The sequence below is a fragment of the Centruroides sculpturatus genome, unplaced genomic scaffold (assembly GCF_000671375.1).
Source record: "Centruroides sculpturatus isolate CEXI.00-Female unplaced genomic scaffold, Cexi_2.0 scaffold1790, whole genome shotgun sequence".
NCBI lineage: Eukaryota > Metazoa > Arthropoda > Arachnida > Scorpiones > Buthidae > Centruroides > Centruroides sculpturatus.
Window position 1 is genome coordinate 58,218 of NW_019385920.1, and position 18,067 is coordinate 76,284.

The 18,067-nt window shown below is 33.5% G+C and overlaps 2 protein-coding genes across 2 annotated transcripts; one reads left to right on the forward strand and one right to left on the reverse strand.

The window, feature by feature from the left end:
• Nucleotides 1-815: 815 nt before the first annotated feature.
• LOC111612581 lies at nt 816-8,859 on the forward strand. The gene is made up of 2 exons (XM_023353812.1): nt 816-1,192; nt 8,722-8,859. Exons 1-2 carry the CDS (start codon nt 914-916, stop codon nt 8,791-8,793), a joined length of 351 nt encoding a protein of 116 aa, XP_023209580.1. The 5' UTR covers nt 816-913; the 3' UTR covers nt 8,794-8,859.
• Nucleotides 8,860-8,914: 55 nt separating this feature from the next.
• Nucleotides 8,915-17,349, reverse strand: LOC111612580 (DEAD-box ATP-dependent RNA helicase 42-like). The gene is made up of 5 exons (XM_023353811.1): nt 16,142-17,349; nt 13,977-14,031; nt 11,896-11,960; nt 10,579-10,643; nt 8,915-9,048 (listed from the first exon to the last, which is right to left on the reverse strand). The coding sequence occupies exons 1-5, from the start codon at nt 16,322-16,324 to the stop codon at nt 8,994-8,996; spliced, it is 423 nt and encodes a 140-aa protein (XP_023209579.1). The 5' UTR covers nt 16,325-17,349; the 3' UTR covers nt 8,915-8,993.
• Nucleotides 17,350-18,067: the final 718 nt, after the last annotated feature.

The window sequence follows — 18,067 nt, forward strand, 5'->3', positions numbered from 1 at the left end:
GGTTTTTGTATTGTTATAGTACAGGATGTAATAAAGAAGTGTTACAATAGAATTAAATTTGTTTTGAGCAGGATAATAAACTAATTTTTTAGGTACAAAAGTACGTGTAGATGTTTAGTTTTATTATAAATAATACTTTTCTATAGCAATATTTTTATATGTTTAAGGTTTGTAACTACTACTCTTTCATCTATATAATTTATTATGTTAGAACAAAACTACAGTACAGCATAATTATTACAGTACTCCAGTCAGATAAGCTTCATTTGCTGGAACACCAATTTTTAAGTTATTCTAGCAAAAAAACGTGCAAAATATAACAATTTATGCTTAGTTAAACACAAAAAATTCTTTAAACATAAATATTCTTCGTGAATAGACGATTTTCTAAGGAGCAATAATTTCGGAAAAATTAGTAGAAAATTAAATTTTGGTTATATTTTACTACTTTACGCTAATTTTTGTATTTCTAAGTCCTTTTTCACATCTCAAGAACAGTGACTGCCGGATGACCTGAGCGGTCAAGATGGCAACCCTAACGCTCTGGGGGTCCGGGTTCGAATCCGAGCGGGTCGAAAAATCCCCAGAAATTCATCGGGGAGTAGTCCGTCCGGATATGAGGGCGCGTCCCTCACCACCCCATAATGGGTTTGCTTAAAGAGGTCCTCTTAGTGCTCACAGGGCGGAAATAATAATAATAATAAAAAGAAAAAACCCTGAGTCTAGCGGAGTTTGTTCCCGAGATATGAGGACGATAAAATAATAGCATCGACATCTAAAATTTTCTCTAGGCATTTATCACCAGGGGGCGCACGAAACTTTAATGGCCGCCATTAGAAGGAGAGAGAGACTTCACAGTAGTTAGCTTATAATTTATTTTCTTTCTTTTTTATTATAAACTTAAAATAAAAGAATGGAAAACGAATGCGGATATTCTAATCTTCCTCGTATAAAAACCGAATATATGAATAAGGATGAGAGTCAAGAAGGCGTCGAAGATAAGAACTTCGTCTCGTCCGCTCCCAAGTATCTTTTCGGTAAATTTGAGCAAAATGCGGATGCGGATAAGAAAGAAGCCAGCAAAGAATGTCAAGCAATTAGCGGAAGCGCCTCTAACGGATACGAAATGCCACCCGCTAATCACTACCTGAGGAATGCCATCTTGGATGAAGTCTTGAGCGAGAAGAAAATGGTAACCTCCCCTTTTTTTTTCTCTTTATTTTACACTTTTGTGTGATTAAATTCTCTTTAGTACTTTAACACCAACCGTACCAGAGGGATATTATTTGAACAGTTAGGTAAATTATATCAAAGGATGTGCTAGAAATTACATTGAAAGACTAAATAATGTTGTTTAAAGAAAAATCAAACATCATTTTAACTAGTCTGTTAATCATTAAGATGAAGACAGCTAAAACATTGTTACATTTTCACCAACGGGAATGAGGAAAGTAGAAACTGTGAAAGAGAGACTGATGTTATCCGTAACATTAAAACTGATCAAATTTTCGTGCAACATACTGTACAAGTAGGACTTAGCCGGGTGCAAAAATGGTCTTTATAAAGCATTGTGGTAACGCCTTACACTCACAAATGCTACCGTCAAATAATTATACTTCAAAGAAATGTTTAAGAAGCGGCATGTAGATTCTACAAATGATTTCTGGCTGCACCAAGACCTACACGCGACATGATTCTGAACGTACTGTGTTGCTTGATGCAAATCCGTAGCGTGGTTAGAGATCATAGTCCAGGTCTCTCTTTGTACATCAAAGTTTTAGCATACTTCTTCTCACAGCTATGTATGTGCCCATGTCAAACAGTGAGACAATGTGGACTGCAGCAGTCATAAATACATCAGATTTTACATTACCATGATATGCATCCTGTGCTCTTTTTCTAAAAAAAAAAATTACATGCTGACTACCGATACTTTATCGTGTTATCTGTCAGTACACTGCACTGGCATTTTCCAGTTGAAAAATAGTCCTGCATGCATCTATTCAACTGCTTCTGAAATTGGCGCAACACTCAGGGGATGATGGACAGCAAATTGACTAGTGAAACATAATCATTTGTGCTAGGACAAACCATAACTGCTTGAACACATTTCATGAACTGACAAGGCCCATTTCCCAGAATGAAATGCATAGCTTCCATAATACACACCATTAGGTACAGCATGCATTATGATGCATACAAAATAAGCAACACCAGACATATTTGACACTAATCATCTGTTATGGAATCTGGAGTGAGAAGGTTCCATGTTCATTGACAGCATTAGACTAGCAACTAATATCTTTACACGTGACATTGAACAAATGGCTTGATGACTTGCCATTTGTCCACATAAAGTTTTACATCAGCAAGGTAGCATGCCAGCTCACTCCTGGGTAGATGTGCACTAGTGGATCAACCAATGGATAGGACAATGCTGTCTTGTTCATGACCAATGATTTATGATGCAACACAGTAGCACTTCATGATTTTAACAAGTTATAGAGGCAAATATGAGAAACTTTTAGTACTGATGCCAGGTGTGCTATGCCATAATTAACCATCCATAACATCACTTTTAGTGTCATGAGCATTTTGAGTATGTAATAGAACAAAATAAAATAAAAAATGCAATTGTTTTTGCATTAATTTATAACATTAGTTTTTATCATTGACAGTCATAGATATTTTGTACATTTGCTAAATCTTAAAATATTGTAATTCTGTTCTGTTATACTTGTATTCAGATGGAAAATTTATATATTGGCTTGGAACCACTGTATGATTTACACAAATTCCTTCTTTGAATTAATCTATTTATTTACTAGCTATTACCTGTGCAGAATTTGCAATTTGATAGAAATAATTCTCCTTCACTAAGATTCTCAATCATTAGTTGTTACTATAAACAAACAAAAAAATCGCACCTAAAATAGTACAGTAGAAGCTGTTATTCAGGTTAAGCCTTAATCCTCTCCCTCTCCCCCTGGGGAATTTTGAAAAATCCCTTCTTAGTGTGCATTTTCATGATGTATGCTATGTACAAAATTTCACCTCTTTAGGTTAGCGGTTTGCTCTGGGCTATGATGAATCACCCAGTCAGTCAGGATGTAATTTTATATATTTAGATTTTACTGTAAACATTGCAGTGCAGTGCAATTCATGCACCATATGCATACACCTGTGCAATGCTGGCAAAGATCTCATGCCTGAATAGTTGTTAAAATGAACACTGTATGTGTGTTATGATATTCCACTTAACTCATTTGAGTTTAAATTGACCCAAAAATATTTTTCTACTTTTCATTCATTTATTTATTAATCGTTAAGTAATGTTATGCCAAGTTTAAACTCTAACAGGATCTAAGTAACAATGTGTTTTTTTAAATTCATCTCCAATATTGGTTTTCTTCTAATTAAATGATAGAATTATATACTGCTAAAATGATAATACAATCATCATTTACAGATATACCAGAAAAATAGAAACACTAATCTAATAGTGTGTTGTGCCACATTTTGCTCTAATAACTGTATTAATAAATGCTGGAAGTCCACAAGATAATACTACTATGGAGATATAGCAATTTACACTGCCTCAATTGCAAACCATAATTTCTCAAGATTAGCTGGAGCAGGGTCTTTCAAATAGCTGTTTCAACAGTATCCCAGAGATGTTTGGGTCAGGATACCTAGGAAGACAGAATGACACTGAAATTTGTAAATGCCCCAGACCAGTTTTCAAATTTCCCACGTGACTTGATGGGTTCATAGCTTCATATTTTTTCCAGATACCATCCAGCAGTGTGAAACAGATGAAATTGGACTCATATCACCAAGAAACTCTGTGACAGCCTTGTGTTACAAGCTATTAACAAGGGGCACACAATAGCACAACTATCATATCCCAGCATAGCTATACATCTTTGCACAATGAGTTGACTGATTACCAGAGATACACCAGTATTTAAAATTGGCTGTGATGTGGCCAATCTGTGAAAACCAACAAAGGCCTTGAACATCATTATGGGTTTTTGCCCATAGGTATCATCTGCAGTAGTTTTCTCAAGATATCATATAGTCCTTATTAAGCATTAACAGTTTCCCAGGAAAATCCAAATGCTGCAGTTTACCTTAGCAATAGATTAGCCCATCTGTTTTGCATCTACTTTATATCAACAAAGATATCTTCCAACTTAATTACTGGTGCTAATGATAATCCTTGAAGAACCTTTATGTCCGGTAACAAAAAAATGTTTAATAAATCGTCCAACAAACGCTTTCAACCTTACTCGAGGTCTGTATCAGGTTAGAGTGCAATCATTCTGTTCCAAGCATTTCGATTTTGGAATTTGATTTTAAAAACGTAAAATTTGAAAACCTTTAGAACATAAAATACCAACTGAAACTTAATGGTTGAAAAAACGTGAATTCTAAAAATTATATGTAAGGTAACACGTGTGCCTATTATTTCTAGATCTGGTATATAAGTTGGTTGGAGAAGGTGCTTGCCAAACTATGTATTAGGTGGTTCTCCAACCAACGGGATATGCGCAACACCCACATTACCCAAAGGACTAAATTACCAAACGATCGCCTAAATATCGGGCTATAATTAAATGATTGGAATAAAGTAATTTGACATTAGAGGTATGCGTTAGGCGCCATCTCTTAAGTAAATTAATAATTAAAATTAAATAAATTTTAGAATGTTGTTATTTATACCCAAAGGACTCATAACAGAGCTCGGAATCCCGACCCTAACTCTAGGTGCACCATAATTGAATACACCCAACACCTACATGCATTGTATAAGGAAATAGCAGGCATAACTGGCACCAAACTGACCTACAAAAGGTCATTTTTATTACAATATATATGTTATTATGAAATGCAAAAGATAAATTGGACAATCTTAGAACTTCAGATGTGTACAATGTTGCGGTGAGGGACATGTTCTGGAGAGGCTTGGTATACAGTATACATTGGTTCCACCAACTAAGGGCGCGTGAGCACAATAACAAAAAAAGGCACGCCATTGCCCTATCCACTTATGCCACAGACTCAGAAGTGCACGCTGACCTTCCTAGCACAAGCAAATAAAATGGGCTTTCCATATTGACCACATTAGAGCCCTAGAAGTATACAAGGCCAGCCTGATGGGCGAGTGCATCAATTTTAAGGACGATAACACACTATCACACTATCTTATGCCTGGTGTTACTTGTGTGAAGATCATGGTGCCAATAAATCATGTTGAATGTATACTATTCACTTATATACCAGATCCACAAATAGACACACAAGGGTTGCCTTATGTGTAATTTTTAGATTTCACACTTTTGCAACCGTTAAGTTTTGGTTGTTATTTTATGTTCCAAAGGTTTTCAAATTTAATGTTTTTAAAATCAAATTACAAGATCAGAATGCTTGCACTCTAACCTGATGCAGACCTTGAGTAAGGTTGAAAGCATTTGTTGGATGATTTATTAAACATTTTTTGTTACCGGACATAAAGGTTCTTCAGGGGTTATTATATATTAACAATCAAAGTCACTTAAGTCAATTTACTCCTACTTATATAGTCTGTTATCAAATTAGCAAAAATAGATAGCTCAAAATTTGCAGTGGTGGCAGGTGGTGCTACTGCACATGTGAGATTTTTTTTTTTTTTTTCTAGCATGTTAATAAATACACCCATCGTTGATAGGTTCTGCAAGTGTTGAGTGACACAAAACAGTTAAAGGATTTTAAAAAGCATAGAATTTAGGAACTTTACCATTTTATGTATAAAAATTTAATGTAAATTAAATTGACCTAATTTGGGATTAATCATAAATGTATAACTGGAAAGATCTCGATTTTTGTTAAGAACAGTCACAATACTTGTGCTTTTCATTTTAAAAACCTAAAATCAATTTTACAATATTTTTTACCGTATTGTACTATTCATTAGTACACGGAAAACTACTAGTTTTTCATTCGTTTCTGACTTTTGGAGGCTTAATAAATCCCGAGTCTGTAGACTGGTATAAAAAAGTAAAAAAAGGTAAACAGGTTAACAAAGAAAANCATTTAATTATATAAGAAATTAAAATTTTTAATAAGAGTATCTTTATTACCATTATATGCAATGGAAAATCATATAGAAGCCTGCATAATTTAATTACTTTTAAAATCAAACAAATGACAAATATAAATTATATATTAACTAAACACACAGATTTATATATTTCTAAGCTGTGGTTTGCTGAATGCATTGTGCACATTTTTTTCCTCTGTTCTATTTATTGTTTTTTTCTGTTAAATGATGTGTATATAGTTTAACCTTTAAATACTTTATATAGTGGGTGATCAGTTAACAAACATAATCCATTCCAAGACTGTGTTCTCTACCTGAATTGTTTGTTAACTGATTATCAGTTTACCATAGATTTTTATGGTAATTTGATTAATTTGTTCTGGACCCCCAAAAATAAAAAATTACAGGTAACTATGGTAGGATCCTGTTTTATGTGGAGTTCTGGTTTTTGCAGAGATAAATGTTCAGGTTAGGTTAACACATTCTTAGTGTAGTAAACTGTGCTTCACTGGGTTGCAATGTTCCAAATGCAGAGAACTTTAAAATAAACCAACCACATCATTACAATACACATATTGTCACAGAGGAAACTTTACAAAATTTAGGAAATGTTAATGTAATTAAGATGCTAATAATTTTACATACAATCATGAACCCAGTAATTCAGATTACTTAATGACCTTGTTAGGAACTTATATATGCAATGAGGTGAGGTGTGTTGCCAAATAGTCTGGATCATTGCATACAATGCCAGTTGTAGCTCCTTTCTTGTCATCAGTGTGCTTTGTGCCTTCTTTGTTAATGCCCAAACACATGGTGGCTCGGGAATGGGTAACTGTCGCAGGGAACCAGTTGTATTGTTGAGGGAAGTTCAGATACTGAATTGCTTGCTTTGATTTTGCAGAGAAACCCTCTTTACATTTGCCAAACAGAAATAGCAGTTAGTGACATGATCTTTCCGCTCACACCATACCATTTAGTACTACCAACTGTAGCCACCACAACATAGACTGGGAGTCCAGGGCTTATCTCAATCCCTAATTTTGCAGGTCTTTTTGATCATTGGTGTTAGACCGTATCTTTGAGCTTTTATTGAAATCTCTCCAAACACACAACAAAATATAGAAAATGTGTAAGCAAGCCAGATAGACATTTTGAATGTAACTTTTGATATTCTTGTAGACATAATCAGAGAAACAAACACAATGTAACACACAGCCATTACATTCTGTCAGCTGATCCAGTACCATATAAAAAAAAGTGCAATAAACCTGCCAGATGGCAATGCTATATAGATAGATATTTATAGGTAAAATGACTCAGTTCTATTTCGTGCTCGTTAAGTTTGACCGATAAAGCTACGTTTCTTTGTATAAAGAACAATCAAATGCCTATCACAGTAGACAATGGGGAAAAAAACACGAATCATAATCATTTATTTTTATCCAAAGGACAAAAACCTGCGGTACAGTTAATTAATGTAAAACGAACAAATTACCAGAACCTATTATAATGAAAATTGAGATGTTAAAGAAAATGTCAGAGATTTGTTGGGAATCATAATTTCACATTTGAATGTTTGAAAACATACAAAGAAAACTTAAACTTCAAGTCATATTTAAATGGCAGTCTCCAACAGTTTTGTATTAAAAAGCAGAGTTATTAAATCTTAATACGCAATAAAAGAACTTTCATAACTATCAACTCCAAGCTGTTAAGAATACTTTAGTAAAGAAATTTTCTCATTTCTGTAATTTTAGACACTAGATTAAGTAAGTTATTATTGACATCAAGAAGTATTCTAACAACTCTTGATATCCTAAGGAATTTAAGATAACTTTAATAATAGTTGTATGGCCTACACCTCTCGCAAACATGATATGGGATACATTATATTCTTTGAATATTTGACACACTGCTTTAGCATGAATGAATGAAAGGCAGCTTCTTTGATTCTCCACATACAACCTGATCACCATAAGATAAAGTATATTAAATGGAATAACATTGTTTTCTAGAGAGGTGTAGTTTACTTTTGGAACAAGTTCATTTCATGAAGTCTTCAAACTGTTGGATACATTTACATTCTCCTTTTTCCAAACTGAAATGGCTGCTTGATTTAAAACTACTCTAAGATGTTGGTAAGAAAAATTGTTCATGATCATACCTTGAACTTTTGCAGCATTTTTCAATAATTATCAAAATTATGGAAGCAAGAGAACGAGAAAAGCAAATCACACACTTTTACAACAACACATAATTTCTAATGATGAATATTTTCACATACAGTTAATTAGATACAGAAAAGATTGTGTCAAAAAATTATGTACAACTTATAACACAATGTTGTGAAATTTACCTTTGTGATATATATTGTAAAGTTATAAAAATAGGATGTGCAATTAAACAAACATTCTATACATGGCAAAGTCATAAGCATTCCAAATTACATTTTTGGTGGACTTGCCTAAATTGATAATATTCATGGTGCAAAACATGACAGGAGAGACAGAGTATCTTGTTTGTAAAAAAATTTTTTTTACACTTTATATAGGAAATATTTATTGTATGTATTAAAAATTCAAAATAACACAACATCCAGTTATAATGAAATTCATTACATTTATTTCTTTTTTCAGGCTCTGTTATGGTCGCCACAGGTGATAAAATTTCTGCAAGAACAGCAAATAGCAAAGAGAACTAATTTTTAAATACGCGACGACTTGTATGTACACCGTTGCCTGGCCTCGCGCGATACGTGCGTCCTCGTTGCTCGCCTCCTCGGTTCCGGATAAAAAATCTGAGACGCCTGTTTCCTCCCGTGGACGGCGTCCTTAGTTATAAAAGACTAAATGTGGAGGCACGGGGTGGTGATTTAGTTTTCTACAAAACAGACAGAAGCGTTCGCACTTCAGGATCTCCTCTTGACGGATGCTGCCACAGCAGCTGATGTACTCGATCGATGAGTGGAATTCTGTTAAGGATTAAGCCATGTAAAATCCGTAAATTTTGTGACTTTAACACCCAACTTTTTTCAATTAACAATAGTAATGTATTTATTATATTAGTATGTTGTTTACAACATCAATTTAAACATTTTCAGAGCTATTTGAAAAAAAAATTATCACGGATTTCCAGTTTTTCATTGTTTCAAAAGTATAAACACAGTTGCATAAAAAAATTATTTGTGATGTCTCAATATTTTGTTGGTCCACCATTTGATTTAATTACTTAAAATATTCTGTCAAGCATATATTTTACTACTTTCTAAAATTGTTCTTGTTTAATATTTTCCCAACAATCCATGATTGTAAACGAACTGAAATTAGCTGTGTTGTATTGTCTGTTTTGGCCATAAACAAGATGATTATCAGGTTCATATCAGGGCTCCATGTGATGGCCAATCAATTACATTTAACTTTTTTTTAGTTGGCTTTGATGCATGAATAGCAGCATTATCCTGTTGGAATTGCCAGTTTTCTCTCCCAATAAGTGCTACAACAGTTCTTGATACTTTTCTGAATTCATTCTATAATTACAATGCCTGTTTTACCCCCCACCTTTTTGACTTTGTTCTTCCTCAAATGATACCAGAACTGACTATAACTGTGAGGTCCATCCAAATTCCATTCCTCTTTCCATGTCATTTTGTCTTTGGCCCACTTTAATCTAGCTGTTTTGTGTTAATTTTGGTTTGGCAGCCATTTTTATGATTATGCATAATCTCCATATAGTTGCTGGTAAAACTGCAATTGCAATGTTGATCATGATTATCTGGCATAACTTGTTTACCGTCAGTAGCCAAAAAACCTTTCTTTCATTTCTAGATGTAAGGAGTTTAGATCTTCCACGTTGGTTATTTCTGCTATAATTTTCACCCTGAGTTAACACATTTCTCACAGCACACGTAGATCGATTTACAACTGCTGAAATTTGTCTTAAAGTTTACCAACTAAAACAAGCAGGACAATCTCTATGTATTTCCAACTCTGTTAGTGTTTTTCCACACGACATTGTTTTAAATTATCAAGAACTGTTTAAAATTTGTACTACATTACTACTCTGTGGTGACAACTAATTAAACCAATAATTAATTTTATGCACCTTTTGAAACAATCAAAAATTGAAAATCTGTGATAATTTTCAGATAGTGAAGCAGCCTGTGCAATAAATATAGCATTCCAACACCGCCACATGCTGACATGAAAGGGTGTCATTTTTAGGCCATCATATTGTCAAAAGCGATCAAACTATTTTAAGATTTAAAGTCAAAGTAGTTCTGAAGTGTTGTCTCCAGTGCATTACAGTCAGAGCAAGCTGGAATAGTAATGTATTTGTTTTAAACAATATATTAATATAATATCAATTTAATGTTTTTGTTATTGAAAAAAGTTGGGTGTGTTTATAATTTTGAAATGGACTGTAGTCTTAATTATGAAATGTGATTTGCAACATTTTATGCACAAATCTTTTACAATCTAGACCAAAAAGGATATTGTTTCTTTTCCTCCCGTTCAGATCTTCTTTCTCTTCTCTCGTATACTTTTGGAGGACTTTCTTCCTGAAAAACAAAATGTGAAGGAAGGAGATGATTATTAAATTAGATTATTATTTTGTATTGAAAAGATTCTCATTTCCAATTTGAAAAGTAAAAAAAACTTTATTAACCTGAATTGTGGATTTTTTTTCATTGTTTACAACTGCTTGTAACAAGAGAAACTAGATATTTTTGAACAAAATCTTTGGCAAGTTAATGTTCTTTGGATCAACTAGCCATTGCTAGTTGATTCAAAGAACATTAACTTGTATCTATAATCAAATAAATTGAGGGCCTACCATATTTTTTTAACTCACTGATCCGAGTTTTTGACAATTTCTCTATTCACCAACAAAAAAAGATTTAAAATTTTTCTAATTGTACAAATTTGTCTGTAAGGAAAAGACCTAAATAATCTTTGTCTGCCAAAGAAGGCATATTTTTTAAGAGTGGATTAAGGTGTAGATAGATGCTGGCATTGTGCATCAATTGATCCTTATTATTCAATAACAAAGTTACTTGGCTTTCAAAAGACACTTTTTTGGCCAATAAAGAACTAATTGATGTGAAAGAATTTGTTAAAAGTGTAAACCATAGCCCAGCTGAATTTTTGGACTCCAATTAACTCATACTCTCTATTCAAAGATTGAAAACAACTCGACTATAATCGTTCACTATTAACTATTAAAGTACAGGCTTGATTGATCTTTAATCGTAAAATTAATTACTGTTACAATTAGTATAAGTGGCTCACTTTAAGCACCCATCTTCAAACTAAATTTCACCATTTATCCAGAAAATAATTGGGTCTCTTCTCTTTCCTATATTTTAAACTAATGGTTTGTATTGCATTTGACATTTTGGCACTTCCAGTTAACTCGACATTGAGCCACAAACTCCAAATCCATCTCATGCCATTTTTAATAACTATGATTTGGATCAATAAATCTGCTGCCAATTATTATCTTGAAATAGAAAACTGCATTTTGTGTTTGTAAATTAAATTTCAGCATTTTGAACAGGTACACAAAATTTTAAGTAACTGCAGGGAATAATTCTCTTGGTGTTTTGATATATCTGGTGATTATCAATTGCTTTTTCATGATAAATAAAAAGATGTATAGAAACTAATGATCATCTTTTGTTTTGATCTCAGATTATTCTACTTCCACTGCATTAAACCAAATGAGGAGGTGAAAAATATAATGACTTTGTAATGTGAATTTGTAAGAAAATTGAAAAATAATTCAAAGTTGACAAAGCAGCAAATACTCACCCTCCTATGCCTCTCTCTTTCTCTTATTTCACTATCTCCATTACGTTTTGTTGATTGCTTTACGCCTGTTGGAAGCAAATGGATTGCATTAAAAATCAGTTTATATTTTGGAAAAAAAAGAAGCAATACTCTTAAACTATGTGTGGCCAAACAATTTACAGATTGTCAAAGAATTGTAGTTTGCATACTGAACAAAAGGATTTCTTTTTGAATTGATGCTGCACTCTGCCCATTTAGTTATTTTTTTAGTTTTTGCAGTTAGCTATCTATCTTACAGTTACAATATATCTTATAGAGAGCCAATAAAGCCAGAGAGAACCTCTGGCTTTATTGGTATGTTGTTGGACTGTGCAAATCAAAAGCAAAAATAAAAATATCAAAAGTGGATTAAGCTATCCAGAGATTCTTGCATATTTATAATTAGCTTTTTTTGAAAATTGTCAAGTATAATGATAGAAACATGACAATAAAATAGGAAAAATTTTTTTTGCTAAACCAACTAAAAATTGGCATTGCACATAGATGCAATCTAAAGTGATAGCCCGATGATTGGGGCAGTTCATACCATCCCCAGGATTGAATCTGGCTGGGCAAAAAAATCTAGAATTTTTTGCGAGTGGTTTATCCCAGTCTCTCACCAGGTGTTGAAAAAAGACCCTCTCAGTGCCCACAGGCATAGTCAAAAAATGAGAGTAAAATGACTTTAAAGCATCCTCATTAAAATTTTGAAAAATTAGACAAAGTAAGAAACAAAATAAAAACAGATAACTTACAATTAAGGCAATAATTTGAGTATGCAGATTAACAAACAATTGCTATGTGCAATTTTCAGTCCATTTAATATGCTACCTAATGCAATTATGTTGTCAGAAACCTATCCAATTCTCACTTCCTGTGGATACAAGGATCCAGAAATGTAGTTTCAGCCATATGTGGAGGGCTAAGATGACCAATTTAAGATAAATTTTCTGTTAAGATACTGTGTTTTGTAAATCTTATGTATTCCATACTTAAACAAAGCGCTGTTTTCTAGACATATAATCAGGATAATTGGAACTATTTTCATTCACGATGTGCTAGAAGCTTCTTATCCTAACAATTATTGTACTTCTTTAAATCACATAATTAATTTAGGACTTACCATGCAGGAAGATATTTAAAATAATGGCAAATTAATCATGTAGAATTGTTTATATTGTACTAAACTTATTTAATTTCCATTATGACTTTTTACCTGGACCAGTGTTTTAAAAGATTGTCAGCAGCCAGAGGGGTCTTGACCCAAAATACATTCTGCAATGACAATTCTCTATGGTCAATTTTGCTGCTCTTTTAAATATATTCCTGTATGATAAGTCCTAAATTTATCAAATTGTGTCATTTCACAAGTAAATTCAGTTTAATTCTGCCAATAAAAAGATACATATCATATCCAATAAATCAATGTTTTAGAAAAAGAAAAAAAAATAACATTTTTCTGTTAAGTAGAATGGAAAACACCTTTTCTTTTTACTTGCACAAGAGTGAAATTATTTTTATTAATCTATCGACCTAGATGTGAAGATGTCTTGTCCTTTTGCTTTGTACACTGACGACAAATTTGATTTTAAAAATTTGTGAATTTACAGAATGTGCGGCACGAAGGAAGTTCAAGAAATTTTGGTTGGGTAACTTCGAGAAGAGGTGGGAAATCTGCCGCCTACAGAATCTAAAGTGGTCACCTTGAATGGCAAAATATTCTTTGATGACCAAGGTAGTTTTTTTTTCCTCCTCAAAAATCCAAGAACTACTTTAAAGGTATAAACAAGCTACCTGGCATGAGAAATACAATTATAGAAAACTGACAGTTTGTAAAGGATTAAAGGACAAATCAACTTTTTGCCAGAAAATCCAGTGTTATTTTCTTGTCAACTTAGTGCTTCCATCATTCTGATATATGACAAATAAACAAAAAAATTTTTCCTATCTAATCTTACTTTTGTGATTTACTTCACCCTTCCTTATCCACAGTAGTTTTTCAGAATGTAACCCCCCATACAAATATGCAGAACTTCTGCTGTATTACTAAAACTATACTCTACCTTGATCTTCGTCTTTTCTCCTTTTAGTTTCGCCACTGCTGTCATCGGAATGGTCCTAAAAATACAAAATTTATTGGTTTCAACATCAAATACAGTTTACCAACTATTGTACTAAACATTAATGCTGTATCTGAAATATTCTGGCACTACTATCAAGTTTAAACAGTATTTTAACTGCCCAAAATTTGGGTTTATATGTACAGTAAAACCTGCATAAACCAGAATTGCATGGTACAGAATATTCTTTTCTGTTTTGAACAGGTTTTTAAGATAGAAAAACCTGCCTAGATGGGAAAAATTTTTTAGAACGAGTGATGTTCTTTCATTTAGATTCCATTGTGGACAATTTTTACTGTATATATTTATTTGTGTCTTTTTATAGACTGATTCTTTTGTATTTTATAGAAATATTGGTTTATTTGTTTACATCAATGCAACATATGGGTGATCTGCTGCATGGATAATGCCTCTGGGAAGACTTTCTAGGGAAACTAGCCTCTATTTAGGTGTTACTAACATGAAGAAAATGTGGAAAACTCTGTATGGCCAGATTGATGGTGAAGCATGAACTTGTGATCAACTACTAATGTCAATGTTTATATCCACTCAGCCACTGGTGGGCATGTATGAGTTAAGATTGTTGTGTATACACTGAGTGGCCAATTTATTATGACCATCTACTCAGTTCATTGATGGGACACCTTTTGCTTGCAATACTGCTGAAATTTTCTTTGACATGAACTCTATGAGATGTTTGTAAGTAGCTGGAGGAATCTGACACCATATACAATAAGTTCCATTTTCCAGTTCACTAAGAGTAGATTGTTCTGGATCCTGATGCCGCTTTTGACCTCATCTCCACAAATGCTCACTTGGATTGAAATCCGGTGATTGTGGAGGCCAACTAAGCAAAGTGAAGTTTCTGTCATGCTTTTCAAACCATCTTTGCTCCAAGCCATAAAGCTCGTCCGTTGTCCTGCTAGAAGTATCCATCTCCAGTGGGGTAGGCTATTAATTAACATAACAGAATGTACTTGGTCAGCAACAATATTTAAATATCTTTGGGCATTCCATACGAAGCAAGGCCCAAGAAATGCCAAGAAAACTTCCCCCAAACCACAATACAGCCTCCACCATCTTGAATGTAGGGTCCATGCTTTCAGACTGTTTTCTCTCTGCCATCTATGTGGTGCAATTGCAAATGTCATTCATCGGACCACAACACCCTTTAATTAATTAACAATCATTTAATGTCCAATCTTTGTGATCATGTGTGAATTGGAGTTGTTTGATCTTGTTAGCTGCAGACAACAATGACTTTTGAACAGACCTTTGGCTTCCATACCCAAGATGAGATAGATACAGGCAAACAGTTTGTTCAGAGGCCATCGGAGATGTTCTCTGGCTAAAATCAGCTGTAATCTGATATACTGTTGCTCTTCTGTTGGACTTTCAGCTCAAGCATGTAGACGACCACATGTCTTATGTTGAGACCTGCTTTTCGTTTGCTCTTTATACACATGAACAACAGCTGCTCTCAACCACTTCACAAATGAAGCAGTTTTGCTGATACTCACTTCACTGCTTCTAGCAGCCACAATCATTCCAAAGTTTGTTAAATCACTTCTTTTAACCGTACCTTCACAAGCAATACCCTTCAATTGTCTGTACAATCATCCAGCAATCCCTCTTTATAACGATCTTGCTCTGTGGTGGCAATAGTGTGATGTCATAGCAGATTTGCATAAAATTTGCAGGTGATCATAATAAATTGGCCACTCAGTATATATATGAACAATCCTACATTGTTTGGTAATAAAATGTGAATTTTTGGCAGTATAGGTGATTCTGAAAATGAACAGTTTAGTTGAAGAAAGGGACTTGTCAGGCTGCTGTGTCCTGCTTTTGCAATGCTATTGTAGTAGCTCTTTCTGCTAATAACGAAGTAAAATTTTATTTCCAATAGCAGTGAAACAATGACTAGCAGAGAGATTTTTTGTTTCCCCCCCTCAAAAATACAAAAGCATCTCACTGCTTCAATTAAGAGCCTGATTCTATTGCTATCTCAGAAAATTTGTAATAATGATTTAAGTTTAGCAATTTGAAAATAGCGTCTGAAAGTTATTATTTATTTAAAAAATGAAAAGTTTTTGTTAAAAACTTACTCTTTTCCTTGTAGCTTTCTTCTCTTTGTCTTTAGCTTTCAATTTTTCTACCGATTCCGTCTCCCGGACATGAACTCTCTCTGTTGACATCTTCTCTCTGCTGCCTCCCCTTTCTCCTTCTTCTCTGAACTTGTCCATACTCCTCAATTCTCTTTCATTTGTCTCTCTCAGTCTTTCTTCCATTCTCGGACTCTAGAAAGACAAACAATTTGCAATTTTTAATAATTTCAAATGCCAGATTATTGTGCATTGTGGTCACAATGTATTAACATAAAAAATAAAGAAAATTTTATTAAAATTTAGTATTGTTTTTATTCATGAGTCTGATAACTCAGATTTGAAACGAATTATGCAATAACAAATTTTAAAATTTATTTTATAAGTGGTCATGGGTTTACTCCCGACCAACAAGCTGGACTAGATTCACATTTTCTTCACTTATCTAACACCTAAATAGGGCCAATTTCCCATAGAAAGACCTCCCACAAGGCATCCCCTTGACAGATCACCCATTTGTGGCATTACTGTAAACAAATAAATCAATAGGAGAAGGGAAACTATACTCCTTCAATAGTAAAAAAATAAATAAAGCTAGAATCAACTTGCATTTGAGTGAGATCTTCCAGAGAAAATAAAAATACATTTTAAAATATTCTTAGTATTATCTGATTTCTGACTGAGATGACTAATTTTTGATTACTTTGCACTAATGGTCAATAGACCACAACTCTACTGTTCGAACAGGATTAGGAATGTGCACTGTACTTTAAAACAGTTTAAAAAATAAAACTAATTTTGCTTTAATTGCACTCTTTTTGACTCTTGTCCTACTTATCTCTAGGTACTAAGTTTCAAGGACAAGCTGGCTGACCAAATGTGAGGAAACTGACCTCTGGCTCACCAAAAAAAACCCCAAAAACTAATAGCTAATAGAGAAGGATTTCCTACAAGAGAAGGCCCTCTAGAAATGACGAATACAGGCAAACATTGAAGGTGCACGTGAGAAATAAATTGTAAAATTGCAAAGGTGGAATTAGGAACACAGTCATATTCATAGTTTACCGTATTTACCCGCATATAGAATGAGGTGTGACTTTAAAGATCAAAATAAAGAAAATTAGATTTACTAATACAATTCTAATTTTTTTTCGTTTAATCACAAGTAAAATATCAAATGAACGTAAATGCACACATTGTCCTGCAAAAATTACTGTCATTTTAAACTTCAAAGAAAAAACTTGAAAAATTGACAACATAATTTTTGTTCACGTGAAGCTGGACAATCAGGAACCTTTTTTGCAAATTCTTAACAGTCAAATCCACTCTCTGTTGATTAAACATATCAGTTTCTCCAAATTCTGATTTCCGATAATCATCTGTTTTCATGTGAGAATGGACTGAAACTTATATTGGGCTCCTGTATGATTTTGGAATTCAATTCAAAAGCTTTGCTTTTCCTATTGCTATTCATCTTTACTCCTGACAATACACAAGGACGATTGAAACAACCCAGATAAAATACTTTTGTGTTTAAACACCAGAGGGTGAGCATCCGGTAAAAAATGCAAACACATGATTCACAAAAATTATTGCGAAAATGCAAAGAATCTTTTGCTCGTGCATATAGGACGACCTAGGTTTTTGAAGCAATGAAAAATGAATAAAAACCTCATCTTATATGCGAGTAAATACGGTATTTTGAAATTTCCACTTTGGTTAACAGTATGGTATTGATTTTCAGTTATCTCTCACTGTTAATCTAATGAAGTCTGTGCCAAAATCAGACTCATTTGCATCAAACTATTTCCATTCACAATTCCCTTCCTTACTATTGCCATTATTCCCTCAAGTCATACTGATCAGACATCCCATTGTTTCCATATGCAAAAATCCCTATGTTCCCAGGCATTTCCACAAAATATATAT